This window comes from Lepidochelys kempii, chromosome 8 (genome assembly GCF_965140285.1).
Source record: "Lepidochelys kempii isolate rLepKem1 chromosome 8, rLepKem1.hap1, whole genome shotgun sequence".
In the NCBI taxonomy this organism is placed as follows: Eukaryota; Metazoa; Chordata; order Testudines; family Cheloniidae; genus Lepidochelys; species Lepidochelys kempii.
In genome coordinates this window covers 98,055,596-98,070,659 of record NC_136387.1, presented here as the reverse complement: position 1 = coordinate 98,070,659, position 15,064 = coordinate 98,055,596, and the positions used below count along the sequence as shown (strand labels likewise).

General features: G+C 43.5%; 1 protein-coding gene across 1 annotated transcript in view; it reads right to left on the bottom strand.

Moving 5' to 3' along the window:
- Window positions 1–3,643, bottom strand: part of TTC39A (tetratricopeptide repeat domain 39A) — a 67,664-nt gene extending 64,021 nt beyond the window's left edge. Inside the window, exon 1 of the mRNA XM_073357750.1 lies at window positions 3,550–3,643. Within this exon, the coding sequence (XP_073213851.1) occupies window positions 3,550–3,587 (38 nt within the window). The 5' untranslated portion in view covers window positions 3,588–3,643. The remainder of the gene's footprint in view (window positions 1–3,549) is intronic.
- Window positions 3,644–15,064: the final 11,421 nt, after the last annotated feature.

Sequence of the window (15,064 nt, the reverse complement as noted above, 5' to 3'; positions counted from 1 at the left end):
AGGGCTATCGCCACTCACTTCTCAACTGTGAGGGCTGCTCTCATCCTGGTATTCATGCGCTTCAGGGCAGGGGAAAGCAAGTCACAAAGTTCCATGAAAGTGCCCTTACGCATGCGAAAGTTTCGCAGCCACTGGGAATCGTCCCAGACCTGCAACACTATGCGGTCCCACCAGTCTGTGCTTGTTTCCCGAGCCCAGAATTGGCGTTCCACATCATGAACCTGCCCCATTAGCACCATGATGCATGCATTGGCAGGGGCCATGCTTTCAGAGAAATCTGTGTCCATGTCCTGATCACTCACGGGACCGCGCTGACGTCGCCTCCTCGCCCGGTATCGCGTTGCCATGTTCTGGTGCTGCATATATTGCTGGATAATGCGTGTGGTGTTTAATGTGCTCCTAATTGCCAAAATGAGCTCAGCGGCCTCCATGCTTGCCTTGGTATGGCGTCCGCACAGAAAGAAGGCGCGGAATGATTGTCTGCCGTTGCTCTGATGGAGGGAGGGGCGACTGACGACACGGCTTACAGGGTTGGCTTCAGGGAGCTAAAATCAACAAAGGGTGTGCCTGTACATCAAGGAGTATTTCAGGCAGGACTGCACGGAGGGTTCCAATAAGAAATGGTGCACCAAAGTTATCGTTCTTATTGGAACAAGGAGGTTAGCCTGGCCTCTGATTGATACATGGCTAGATTAACCTCGCTGCGCCTTCTCTGTGACTGACTGCAGTGTGATCTAGACAGGGGAGGAGGAAAATGAGTCCAAAACAAATCTGGTCTATGTCTTGTTCTGACCCACTCCATCGATCCTTTACATCTTTGGCTGGCAGCAGACAAAAAAGGCGCGAAATGATTGTCTGCCCTTGCTTTCACGGGGGGAGGGAGGGTGGGAACGGGGTCCTGACGACATGTACCCAGAACCACCTGCGACAATGTTTTTTGCCGCATCAGGCATTGGGATATCAACCCAGAATTCCAATGGGCAGCGGAGACTGCGGGAACTGTGGGATAGCTACCCTAACGCTCCAGAAGTCGACGCTTGCCTCGGTACTGTGGAAGCGCTCCGCCGAGTTAATGCACTTAATGCACTTTAGAGCATTTTCTGTGGGGACACACACACTCGAATATATAAAACCGATTTCAAAAAAACCGACTTCTATAAATTCGACCTAATTTCGTAGTGTATACATACCCTTAGAGTTAGAGAAAGAGATTAATGAGTCTGTTCTACAGCCTTCACTAAGAGCCATATGGCTTTTAGCTCATGCACTAAGCTCCAGAGGCCCCAGGTTCAATGCCACCCGACAACGACCAGGGTCTGTCGGTGTTACAGTTGCATCCAGGGTTTTGGTTCAGGTCCATCTCTATGATAGCCAAAATTAATAAGGGCAGATCAAAAAACTGATCAGACCCGTCCTTTCCCCTACCTACCCTGTAATATGAGAACAAGGGCTCTCAATGAAATTAAGGAAAATATTTCTTCATACAGCTTGCTCTCAGTCTACAGAATTCATTTTTGCAGTGGGATCAGAGTGTCAAAAACTGTGCCTGGATTATTTTATAATAAAAACGTTAGTAATTAAGCATGCTAAAATATGGGAAATAAATCTCATGCTTCCTGGTGTAAGCTGATCATTATAGTGGTCAGAAAGGAATCATCCCTTCAACATGCAGCATAATTGGCTAGTTGCATCAGGGTCCTCCCCCTCATCTTCTGAAGTCACTACTTGAGACAAAATACTGGATTTGAGGGAATAATGGTCTCCTACAACGTGGAAATGCCTCCATACATTGTTGCTGGAATGGCCTCCTGGCAGTACTGTTTAACCCACATTGTGTTCAACCATTGACCACACAGTATGAGAAAGAAATAAGTTACTACAGCTATGTGCATTCAAATCAATTAAAACGTCAGCCCCAAAGGGCTAGTTTGAGCAAAAAGCAGCTGCAAAATGCAGGTGAAAAACCAAATGCAGCATACCGTAATCAGAGGATTACTTCAGTGCCTTACCCTGACTGCATCTGTTTTCTTTAGGAGATTTGGATATTATGGCCTGATGCGTCAGGCCAATCTTTGATGAGTGCTTCTTAGATGGTCTCAGGATGACTGGTAATGGGATAATAGACCAGCTGAAAAGTTCTGGCCAAAGTTCAGCACAAGATATAAAATTGTTGTACATGAAATGGCAGAAAGAAGAATAGACTTTGCACTGGCAAGGTTAATGTACCCTGGGAAATGTCAAAACAGTTGAAATATGGGTATTTTGCACCTTTTAAAGAAAGACTAAATTTCACTAGTACATGGAGCACAAGCTAGTTTGGGTAATTTTTACGAAGTCACAAGGACTCATTTTCTCCTCCATCTCTCCCTAACTTTGGCTGCTCTAACTAACAAACTATCTTTTGACTTGGAATCTGTTGCTTTCTTTTAAAAAAAAGTTGCAAACATATAACTAACTATCAAACTGAAAAAGAAATAGACCTTGAATACAGGAAGTGTGCTAACAATATCGCCCTAATGAGAAAAAGATCAGAGCTCAAAATAAGGCAATCGGAGGTTAGTAATTACACTGAGGACTTCGCAAAACATTTTCTTTAAAAAGCCGAACACTTTATTGAAGAAAAACAGCAAGATTTTTTCCATGCTCAAGAACCAGGTGTAGAAATTTGAGAGAAACACATTTTGTGACAGTGTCTCATAGTGCCTGTATCATCACACTTTTCAGTTGTGCTACCTATTGCTCTGCTCCTGGAAGGATCTCAGACACTGACTAGCCCCAAGCCCCAGCATCCCTGTGAGCCATTATGTGTCTAAGACAATATCATGTACGAATAAACTATACAACTTAGACCCCCACTCTGAGCCTGCTATATTTACTATTTTAAAACTGTCATCTGTAGGCTGAGTGTATTACAGTTATTTACCCTTTGTTAACCTAGGCCCTTCAGTCTAACAGCATATTTAACATTGATCTGAAACATGCTCTCATCTAATTAAAAGTCTTTAGATGCTATTACTAATATTTTAATTTTTTTAAATTTTCTTTACCTCTGTGCAGAAAGTTGATTTTTGTTTTATTTTTGAAGTACAAGTACACTTCCTTGTGAGATTCCTTTTTACAAGAGAAAACTGCTGGAAGTTTAACACTGTAGAAGTTCAAAGTATGCATAAAATATCTGAACCCCTTGGAATCCTTTCTAAAAGGAGAATGCTTAACACAATCCCACTCTCCTCCCAGCAGCCACAGTAATGCAAGTTACACACCTACCTTCCCAGTGTTCTAATGAAACTAGGGCATTTGATGCACTCAGTGAGTAAAGAAAGCAGAATGCAAGAAAGTCAGGTGAATGCCATATAATCATAAATGACACAGATCCTACTCTGTTAATACAGTAGTTCAAAGAAGAAATACTTTAGAGAATGTTAAACATTTTTGCAAACTGATTAGTCATGCTTCAGTGGATTGCACTGTTTTTCTACTGCCTTCTCTCAGGTATAAAATCAGCACTGCTTCAAACCCAAATGTAAGTAACTGTATATCTGTACTTACCCTTCTAATAAATCTCCGTTGTCTTGCGACATGGTCATTTGCACTGTATAGTGAGTGTGGAAATCAGCAGCGTGAATTACCAAAAGACATCTAGCAGCAGCAGGCACTCAACACCACTTAACCAGCTCAGAATGACAGTCACACTAAGCGCAAGGCAGGGCATAGTCTGCCTGCCTGCAGAGCATGACATATTCACTGATTGGCCATTATGATACAATAAAGGGAGTTTCTGTAGTTCAGTTGCAATATCCTATGCATGAATGACTTGGGAATCACGCCCTCTGCAGGGCTAGGCATTGCTCAGAGACTCCAGCCAGTAGGGGCAGAAGCAACTAAACAGGGATTTCTGCATTAGGGGGGGGGGGGGGGCTAATATGGGGCCACACACCTAGGGCCATCCGTCCCCACCCCAGCACCCCTGCTGGACCCATAATGGTACAGTGGGTGTAGACACCCGCCCCCTCACCGCATGGACTTGGGAGAAAACTGCAGAGCCAGCCAAGTAGGGGCGCTGGAACAATGTTTATACTGGGCGTGCTCCGAGCCATTGAACCAAACTGTAAATCCTGGATAGAATGGAAACCACTTCAAGCCAGGGGCTGCGGCAGCGCCCCCAGCACCCCTAAGTCCAGCACCTACACTGCCAAGAAACTCCAGGCAGTAGGAGCAGAAGCAGCCAAAGGCGGGAGATCTGTTCCTTCAGCCATTGGGAGAACTTTCTAGTTTTGACTGGACTTTCTCTTCCCTGTGCTGATTGGCTGTTTGCGCCAACCCTCCCAGTCTCTTCACCTCAGCTTACAGGGGTGGCAGAAGCCTCCTAACAGCAGGGTGGGGGGCAGCACCGGTGCCCGAACCATGGCCCCACCCCCCCATCCTGCCTCTTCCCCCCAAGACTCCTCCTCCCTGTCGCTCACCCTTACGGCCGGTAAAAAGAGGGAGGGCTAAAAGTGAGGGGGCCATGGCCCCCGGTCCCCCCTGTTCCAGTGCCCCTGCCCTCTTACCCTCTTCTCTCCTGCCGTGCCCCCCTCACTTCTCCCCCGCCCTTCCCATTTAGCTTCATGGACCTAACCTGGCGTTTGCTGCCCTCCTACTGGTCACACTGCTTGTGTGTCCTACCCCCTTCCCGCACCGCGCGTCCGTCTGGTCTATTCACATCACTGCTCTTCAGGGTAGGGACGGTGCTGTTCTGTGCCTGGGCAGTGCCGAGCACAATGGGGCCCTCTCCCTGGTCAGCCCTGAGGCCCTACTGTAACAAACATTAAACAACAACAAGCTGTGAAGCTGATGTACCCTTCGACACTAGTAATGGTGGCTAGAGGGGCAGCTTAATGTTTTGATTGTATGTTTTAGCCCTCTCCCCCAGCCTTTGCCTGGAGTTTGATAAGTAAGGCTATGATTTTGTCATGGATATTTTTAGTAAAGGTCAGGGACAGGTCACGGCTTCCGTGATTTTTTGTTTGTTTGTTTATTGCCTGTGACCTGTCCCTGACTTTTACTAAAATCATCCCTGACAAAAGGGGAGGGAGGAGGGTCCAGTACCCTGCCCCCTCCCCCTGCCTGCAGCATATGGGAACTGCAGGGTCCCCATTGCCCTGAAGGGCTGGAGCTGAAGAGAGTCCCCTCGCCACCTCTGCTGGCTGTTGGGAAGCTGTGGGGGGCCCTTCCAGCAGCTCCAGGATCCTTCTGCTGCCGTTGGAGGCAGCTGGGAGCTGCTGGGGATAGGGGTGCCGGCTGCTCGCAGAGGCTGAGCAGCTGCAGTGGGGGGGACCTACCAGTGGTGGGGGCTGGAGAGCTCAGGGGTCTCCACCTGTGCCGGCAGCCAGTCAGTTGTGGGGGGTCCCGTTGCCCGCAGCTGCTGGGCTGCTGCAGGGGTCCCCCGCTGCTGGCTTCAGCAGATGTTACTGAGCATGCTCAGTACACTCTAAGTAGCAAATTCAGTCAGATAGCGGTTTATCACGCTACAGCGTGGCTGGTCAGATGTAGGGGTCCTAGATGTCATGGAAGTTGCTGGAAGTCACAGATTCCGTGATTTCCCCGATGTCCGTGACATAATCGTAGCCTTAATTATAGGCTCTCCAGGACAAGAATTGGGCCTTCCTGTGTACATTTGGACAACATCTAGCACACTATAGACCAGTGGTTCCCAAACTGGGGTTCGTGAACCCCTGGGGGTTCACAAAATGTTACAGGAGATTCTCGGGGAAAAAATTCCCTAATGGTGGACAGAGCTGTCCATAGGGATTCCGGCCAGCAGCCCGGAGCCCCTGGACTTCCAAGAGCTACGCAGATCAAAGCGAGCATATCTATCACACTGAGGAGATTTAAACTTCAAGACTCCTTATACGAAATGGAAAGGGAGGTGGATATTTTTTGCTGTTTTTAAAATTAAACAGGCTGCTAGTGTTGTTTTTAAATTATGATGAAGAACAAGTTTAAGCTTTGTTGTAACGTGCGTTGTTTGCCTGGACTGTTCAAGACCTGACTGCTTGTGTAAGAGGAACACTTTGAGTTGGCTTCTTAAATACCTTCATGCTGTTTCACATCTGATACTCCTTGATGAAACATAGGAGCCAGAGGTGCCAGTATGGGGAGAGGGCGACGAGGGTCATGTGCCCCCCCGTGTTGGTGCCACCCCCCTTTTTTTTCCGGCAGCCCCCACGGGCCCCCTGCACTTTTCTGGCGGTGCCCCGCCCAGGCCTCGGGGTGCGCAGGGACTTCATCCCTGCACCGCTTTTGTCTACTGGAGCCTCTGATAGGAGCCTTGTCTTATAACAGCCTTAATTAAAAGTCATACAAGCTAAAAAAGAGAGATCTTGAAAGAGTGTTGCCGATTTTATAATGTAATAAAAATACTGTAATGATAAACAATAAGAAATAGTGTGTACTAAGTATGTCATAAAAACAAATTTTATGTTTCCAAGATCACTGCTTTTATAATTTATGCTGAGGTAAGGGAGAAAATCCCTGGAAATATTCATTTTTAGGAGGGGGTTCACGAGATTTGACATTTTAGTGAAAGGGGTTCATGGGTTGTTAAAGTTTGGGAACTACTGCTGTAGACCCTATTTGTACTACAAATAACAAATCGACCACCCATTGAAGCTTTAAAGCCAATAGATACAAGAGTATCAGTTTCTGCCATCTAGTGTTTGGTGCACGTGGCTGGGTGCCAGGATTTTTTCTGCTACCCTAGACATGACACTGAAAGGAGAAATTGCAATCTGAACCCTTTTCAAGTAACCATGTGCAGGAGTTTCAGAAAATATACTAGCAACTAGGGAGAGCTGCTAACATTTAAGACAACATGAGCACTCTCATGCTTTAGGTCACTGGTTCTCAACCAGGGGTACATGTACCCCTGGGGGCACACAGAGGTCTTCCAGGGAGTACATCAACTCATCTTGATATTTGCCTAGTTTTACAACAGCCTACAAAAAAGAACTAGCAAAGTCAGAACAAACTAAAATTTCATACAGACAAAATGAGAAAGACAGCAATTTTTCAGTAATAGTGTTCTGTGACACTTTTGTATTTTTATATCTGATTTTGTAAGCAAGTAGTTTAAGTGAGGTGAAACTTGGGGGTACACAAGACAAATCCAACTATTGAAAGGGGTACAGTAGTCTGGAAAGGTTGAGAACTACTGCTTTAGGTTTCTACTCAGACCTAAAGCGAATACAGATTTATGTAGAATAGAAAATAGGAAAAAATCATCCCCTCTCAGCTAGTAATAGGTTCTCTCTCTTCTACTAATGCCACATTTGTATGGAGGAAAGTTATTGATTTAAAAAACACTTATTTTTCTTCATTCATGTGTTTTATATATGTACATATGCTATATTTTATTATATTAAAATGTGTGTGTATCGATACACACACTAATTATACACTGATGTATCAGAGAAAATGTCAAGAGAATATTTGAGGGGTTTAGTGAAGGTGTAATAATTCATGCCTAGGTGCTATGGCAACAAAGTCGGTGTGAATTATTACATAATAGCTAGTGTGCCTGGTTAAAATTCTTGGTACATTTGCCATCATATGGAAAGCTGTGTCAAGAGTGTGGCACAATTATTTTAATTCCTCCCTGCAGAGCTTAGCTACTATATGCAGCTTCTTTAGAATGAAGTGGCACCTTTGCTCACTGGTTTGAGCTGAGACAAGATTATGCATCCTTTTAACTGGCTTCCTATAAAGTTTCCAACTGATTTTAAGTTGACTTTGTTGGTCTTATATGGTGGAGGCTCTTGCTGTTTCTGACATGTCTTCCTCAAGCCTTGACTTGGCAAGTATCTGTGCTTTAAAACCACCTGCCTTTTACGAATTCCACTATCACAGCCTTCACTGAGCTAGCCCCTAGAGGGTGCAATTTGCTCTCTATACAGCTGTCTCAACCCCTCCCTTCCAAACATCATAACCCTTTTTTAAGGTTGGTTTTGTTTTAGTTAAAACAACCAGTACCTCCATATTTAGGACCTTCTCCTGTCCATCTTTCCTAGAATCCCCTTTCTAGTTTGCTCTATTTGTTTGCAGGTTTTAGAAGGACAATTATATTGTTTTCATTTGTGGTTTTTATTACTTATTCATGAAATCATCATACTCTGGCTTGGGGACCTTTGCAGGTGTGCTTTACAAAAATAATTATAACACACCCTGTGATGTACTGAGCACCCTCTATTCCTATCGACTTCAGTGGGAATTGAGAATATTCAGCACCTCTGCAGAAGTGCTCAGCACATGGTTTGATTGGGCTCTTTTTGCTTAAATATCAACCTCTGAGTGCCTACAGCAGTACTGTCCATAGATGCAACACAGAAAATAGTTTAATTATTAGTCCGCCGATATATTTTTAAATGGTAAAATAAACACAGAATCAAGGTCCTTTTCATGATTAAAAATTATTCTCTTTTGGAAAAGGGAAATTTAAATCTGTTTCTTTACAGATTTTTTCATGCCACTGTGTTTATGGTACAGACTGATTCATTATTGTAAGGTTGCTACTGAGTGCTATGCTGCACACATACTTATCTGTTATTGCAAAATTACAGTTCCATCCTGGGGCACTGGTCTTCTCTCCCCCGCAAGAAAAAAAAAGTCTTGACGCTTGTATTTTGAAAAAGTTAAACACAGAAGGGGAAATCCTCACCCCACTGATTTCAACAGCCAGGATTTAACCCCAAGAATTATATTATACCTTCTGCCTCTGCAAGCAGACAAAAGGGTAGGTCTAATCTGGGCCTCCTAGTCTTTACAGTGGTCCCTTCAATGTTACCTCCAAAACATGCAGAAGTATTAAAACAATTAAATAAAAACAGGTTAAATTAGTTTAGATACTAACATATAAAAATACTCTCTCCATCATTTCAGCCCTTATATATGTAGGGGTAAGTGCTTTATATTTTAGACAGCTGCATCAAGATTCACTATAAATCCACAGTATTCGCAGAAGTCTATTTAGGTCTGAGGCCTGAATAGCTTAACTGGGGAAAATGTATTACAAGACAAACAGTCAGATGAGGTTTACCCAGAGATTCTGCAGCTCCCGATCTAGTCTGATCTCAAACTAAGCAAGGTTGAGTTAGGTTGGCACTTGGATGGGAGACATCCCCCCCCCGGCCTCCAGCCCCAGGGAATACAGGTGTTTCAGTAGGTGGTGCTCCTTTCTCCAAGTCAGGATTGAAATCAATGCCCTGGGATGTTGCTCAGGGGCACTAAGTTACTGGAGATGAAATCTTCTGAGTAAGATGTTAAACAGAGGTCTTGGCCATTTGCGCACACAGTGCAAGACATATACACCAACAACAAAACACAGCGCTGGGAGAAGGATTATTTACCCCCAAAGAAACTCCCTAGTACACAACCCAGTTGGTTGGGCTGGATATTTGGGCTAGGAAATCCTGAATAAGAGGATACTGAAATTATACCCTAACACTAATCCTTTCAATAACGCTTTGGGAGGGACCCTCTCTTCCTATGTAGGGCACCAGCACAATGGGGCCCCAATCCTGACTGCAGCCTCTCCACACTGTTGGACTCAGGTTCACTTACTCAGCAGATGAGTCGAACAAATATGTATTAAGGCAAAAGACTCAGAGTAGTGATCAATTATTCACAAGTGGGAAACCCATCAGAACAATCTCGTCACAGTTTCTGCAGCACCAGGCAATACAGCTTCAACCTCCCTTTGTTACCTAAATTTAGTCCAGGTCTACACTAGAAACTTACATCAGTATGTCACAGATGTGAAAAATCCACATCCCTGAGTGAGTTATACCAACCTAACCCCCACTGTAGACAGTGCTATGTCAATGGGAGAGCTTATTTGGTAGAGTAGTTAAAACATGGCTTATACTACCAACTGTTGGGTTTTGGTTTTCCAATGGGTTGGTCTGCATATTGTTTAGGGCCTTTCTTCTCCTTAAACTAAGTTTCCTCTCTGTTCATGTAGCACATGTAGTTTCAATTGTCCCAGGAGAATGCCTATACCGTGTAAGCGAAGTACAATTAAAAGTGGCATATAACTCTCATGTGCACTGGGAGAATGGACTAGCCTGAGCTAGCACATGTCTTACCATTGTTTGGGGAAAAAAACTGTAGCTCTTAACCTGATTTCCTCAGCAGTTAATACGCTTGATAAATTCCCTTCACTAGTGCTGCCAGAAAGTGACCTACTTACCCGATTACTGAGCCCTGAACATTATACTGTTGCAATCTTGGTTTCTCCTGCTGCTGTAGAGATTTAGCAGTGGGCCACAGCTAGCAGGAGGCTCAGAAATGACCAGTGCAATTTTAAAAGAACACTTATTTCCAATTGTATTTTACAGTTCATCTAAGGTGAGAAATGCTTCTCCCCAAAGCCAAGTGAACCCCACCAAAGGATGCAGGTTTCCTTTAAGAATTGACTAAGCAAAAATGAGTAGACTGTAACATCTCCACTGCAAAACAGAACTGTTGCAATTTGTTTTGATGCCCAAGCCACTAAAGACTGTATGTGCAATCAGTGATACTACGGATCCCCCTCCACCATGTAATTCTCAGAAATACTGCCATATATATGGCCATCACTGCCAATAATACTGGCTTCTAGCACAATAACCCTGGGCAATCACAGACAATATAGGGGATATCAGGGCACATCTCTTCCATTTAAAGATTTTTTTTTTTAATGGCTCACTGCTTTGAGTAATACTGTAGTGCCATAAACACAGTATGAATCAGAGACTAGTTTTTGATTTCCTCAATGCATAATGACTTTCAATCATTTGGGAAGAGTTTCTTCTCTATTTTACAAACACTCCAAAAGTGGAGTCAGATCAGAAATAACCTAATATGAACAGCCATCTCGTGACCACCAAAAAGGAGAGAGAATTAACAATCAGCCTCCACAATGGTTTTTAAAAATTACTCTTTCCTTTTTCAGCCAATTTAGAAGCTTATAAATAATTCAAGAATGAATATGCATATAAAACAAAATCATTTTTGACATATCCGGTTCCTACCAACATCTGGAGACCATTTAGTACATCTGCAGGACAGCAATATCCCTTCTGGTTCTACATAGAAAGCTGGCAATGCCCCACATTTGACATCTTTTTGTTCTGTGTTTTATACAGCATGAGCATAATGGCCTCTTGGGTCCATGACAAGAGCTGCTGGGGGCTATTATAATACAATACATTATAACAATAAATAATAATATGGCAACATGAAAGGATTTGATACCCATGTTCCTCACCTCTTCTCTACTGAAGACACACATGTGATAAAGTTCTTGGATTTAGAAGAACTTGGTCAGCAGTTGGATAATAATCTATTTGAACCCTTTGCCAGCTGTTCTAAGACTGTGGTTCTCAACCAGGACTCCGGGGCGCCCAGGGAGGCCATGAGCAGGTTTCAGGATGGCCGCCAAGCAGAGCTAGCATTAGACTCGCTGAGGCCCAGGGTAGAAAGGCAAAGCCCCACCGCATGGGACTGAAGCCCAGGGCCCCGAGCCCTGTCACATGGGGCTCAAACTGAAGCCTGAGCAATGTAGCTTCGCGGGAGCCCCTGTGGCATGGGGCCCCAGACAATTGCCCTGCTTGTTACCCCCTAACGCCAGCTCTGGCTTTTATATGCAGAAAACCAGTTGTTGTGGCACAGGTGGGCCCTGAAGTTTTTATAACATGGGGGGGGGGGGCTCAGAAAGACAAAGGTTGAGAACCTTTGTTCTAGGAGATGCATACTATTCTAAAACTTAGCACATCCATTTACAAAATCACACGATCTAAGCAGTATTATAACACTCTGCTAAATGATTCTTCCCAGGTTTCTGGCCTAGCTGTCCATGGGACTTCTGGATAAATAAAACAGTGAAATGTAGCAGTGTGATTCAGTGGATAGGGAACTGCATTGTAAGCCCTGAGACCTGGGTTCTGCCACTGACTTATTTACATTCTGTTGCCACATTTGGACAAGCACTTGAAAGAAAGAATAATAAATTCACTTACTTTTAAATAGCTTTGCTTCAGCAATACTCATGCCACTTGTGTGTTCCTTTTTTGTGAACGTTTGAACAATTGAGATTTTATTGGCATGAATGTTCACAGAATGCTAACTGCAATGTTACATGGGTGACTATTCCCACTAGAAATGCTTGCATGCTCATCCAGTCAAGGAAAAGAAAATACCATGTGAATTATCTGACCAACCACAAGATAACAATAGCTCAGATATCAGACACTTGCAGCAAACTGTTGAAGATCAATGCACAGAAAAAAATCGACTTCAAGCATTGTTATACAATGAATTCATTCCAGAAAACTACAATCTGCTCATGGATATTCTGTGAGGAGGAAGAAGCTATATATGTTGGGTAAATTATTCATTGTAAACCATTTACTCAGCACTAATGATTAACAAGTTCTAACAGCTCCTTCTTCCTTTAATTGAAACCAACAATGGCCCTTTTCACCAGAAAGATGCAATCTTTGTGTAGGCAAAACTCCTTGGACCGAGATGGATGAAATTAGAGGTTTTCTAACAATAAATTGGTTATTGGAATAAATATTGATTAGTTGATCATAACATACATACGGTACATTTCTTACAGGTGCATTTGTAAAATTTGGTTTACATTGGAGTTAGTTTTTAATACTTGTTCTTTTGGGGTTTGTGTGTTTTGTGACAATTAGTTGCATTTTCTTGTAGTTCCCTATTGAGCAACATGTTTTTAATTCCCTTTTAATTAAATTTGTACAAATAAGTTTCAAAATAAATTGCTCAATGATCAGATGTATTGGAAATGGAAAACAAAACATTAATTGTGTATAAGTTTCTGTACAGTTCTGTGTACCTCTACAGCACTAAAATAAATAAGAATAATACAAAATATTCTGACACACTGAATGATTGCTTGTGCCTTTAACCAGTTGTTTTTGGGTTGTTGTTTTTTTAAAGTCACAGAATCAAAGAAATGCAGGACTAGAAGGAACTTTGAGAGGTCATCTAGTCCAGCCCCCTGTGCTGAAGCTGGACCAAGTATACCTAAACCATCCCCGACAGGCGTTTATGTGACCTGTTCTTAAAAACCTCAAATGACAGGGATTCCACAACCTCCCTTGGACATCTATTCCAGTGCTTAAATATCCTTAGAGTCAGAAAGATTTTCCTAATATTTAACTAAATTTCCCTTGCTGCAAAGTAAGCCTATTACTTCGTGTCCTACCTTCAGAAGGACATAGAAAACACTGTCCTCTTTATAACAACCCTTAACATATTTGAAAACTTATGAGGCTACTCTTCAGTCTTTTTTTCTCAAAATTAAACATGCCCAGTTTTTATCCTTTCCTCACAAATCAGGTTTTCTAAATCTTTTATCATTTTTGTTGCTCTCCTGTGGACTCACTCCAGTTTGTCCACATCTTTCCTAAAGTGTGGCACCCAGAATTGGACACAGTACTCCAGCAAAGGCTTCACCAGTGCCAAGTAAGACAGTACATCTACTATCTGTGTAATACACCCCAGAATGACATAAACCTTTCTCACAACTGCATCACTGTGTTGACTCATTCAATTTGCGATCTATTACAACCTCCAGATCCTTTTCAGAATACTACCCTCTAGCCAATTATTCTCAATTTTGTAGTTGTGCATTTAATTTTTGCTTCCTAAGTTAGTACTTTGCACTTGCCTTTATTGAATTTGATTTTGTTGAATTCAGACCAATTCTCCAATTTGTCAAGTTTATTTTGAATTCTAATCCTGTTCTCCAAAGTGCTTGCAACCCTTCCTATTGTTTCATCTGAAAATGTATAAGCACACTCTCCACTCCATTATCCAAGTCATTAATGAAAATATTGAGTAGTATCAGACCCTGGACAGATCTCTGCAGGACCTCACTAGATGCTTTGACAGTGAACCATTGATAACTACTCTTTGAGTATGGGTTTTTAACTAGCTGTACACCCACCTTATGGTAATTGAATCTAGACCACATTACCCGAGCGTGCGTAGGAGAATGTCACGTAGGGCTGTGTCAGACACCTTATTAAAATCTAGATTTAGCACAACAACAGTTTCCCTTCTATCCTCAAGGCCAGTAACTCTGTCAAAGGAGGAAGTTAGGTTGGTTTGGTACGATTTGTTCTTGAGAAATCCATACTGGCAATTCCTTATAACTAGGGCCCTACCAAATTCATGGCCATGAAAAATGCATCATCGACTCTGAAGTCTGGTCTCCCCCTCATGAAATCTGGTCTTTTGTGTGCTTTTACCCTATACTATACAGATTTCATGGGGAGACCAGCATTTCTCAAATGGGGGGGTCCTGACCCAAAAGGGAGTTGCAGGGGGGTCACAAGGTTATTTTAGGGAAGTCATAGTATTGCCACGCTTACTTCTGCCCTGCCTTCAGAACTGGGTGGCCAGAGAACGGCAGCTGTTGGCTGGGTGCCCAGCTCGGAAGGCAGCGCTCCGCCAGCAGAAGCAAGGTGGTAATACCACACCAGGCCACCCTTACTTTTGCGCTGCTGCCTTCAAAGCTGGGCGGCTGGAGAGTGACGGCTGCTGACTGAGGGCCCAGCTCTACAGGGAGCAGCGCAGAAGTAAGGATGGCACTACCATACCATGCCATGCGTACCTGTGCACTCCTGCTGGCGGCCGCTCTGCCTTCAGAGCTGGGATCCCGGCCACCAGCCGCCGCTCTCCGGCCGCCACAACCAGCAGCAGGGCACAGGTACGTGTAGCAGTACCACCTCCCCACCCCGGAACAATAACCTTGTGACCCCCTCACAACTCCTTTTTGGGGTCAGGACCCCTACAAATACAACACCGTCAAGTTTCAGATTTAAATAGCTGAAATCATGACATTTAATTTTTTTTAAATCTTGCAACCGTGAAATTGACCAAAATGGACCATGAATTTGGTAGGGCCCTACTTATAACCCTATTATCCTTTAGGCACTTACAATTCGATAGTTTAATAATTTGTTCCAGAAGCTTTCCAGGTACCAAAGGTAGGCTGACTGGTCTACAGTTC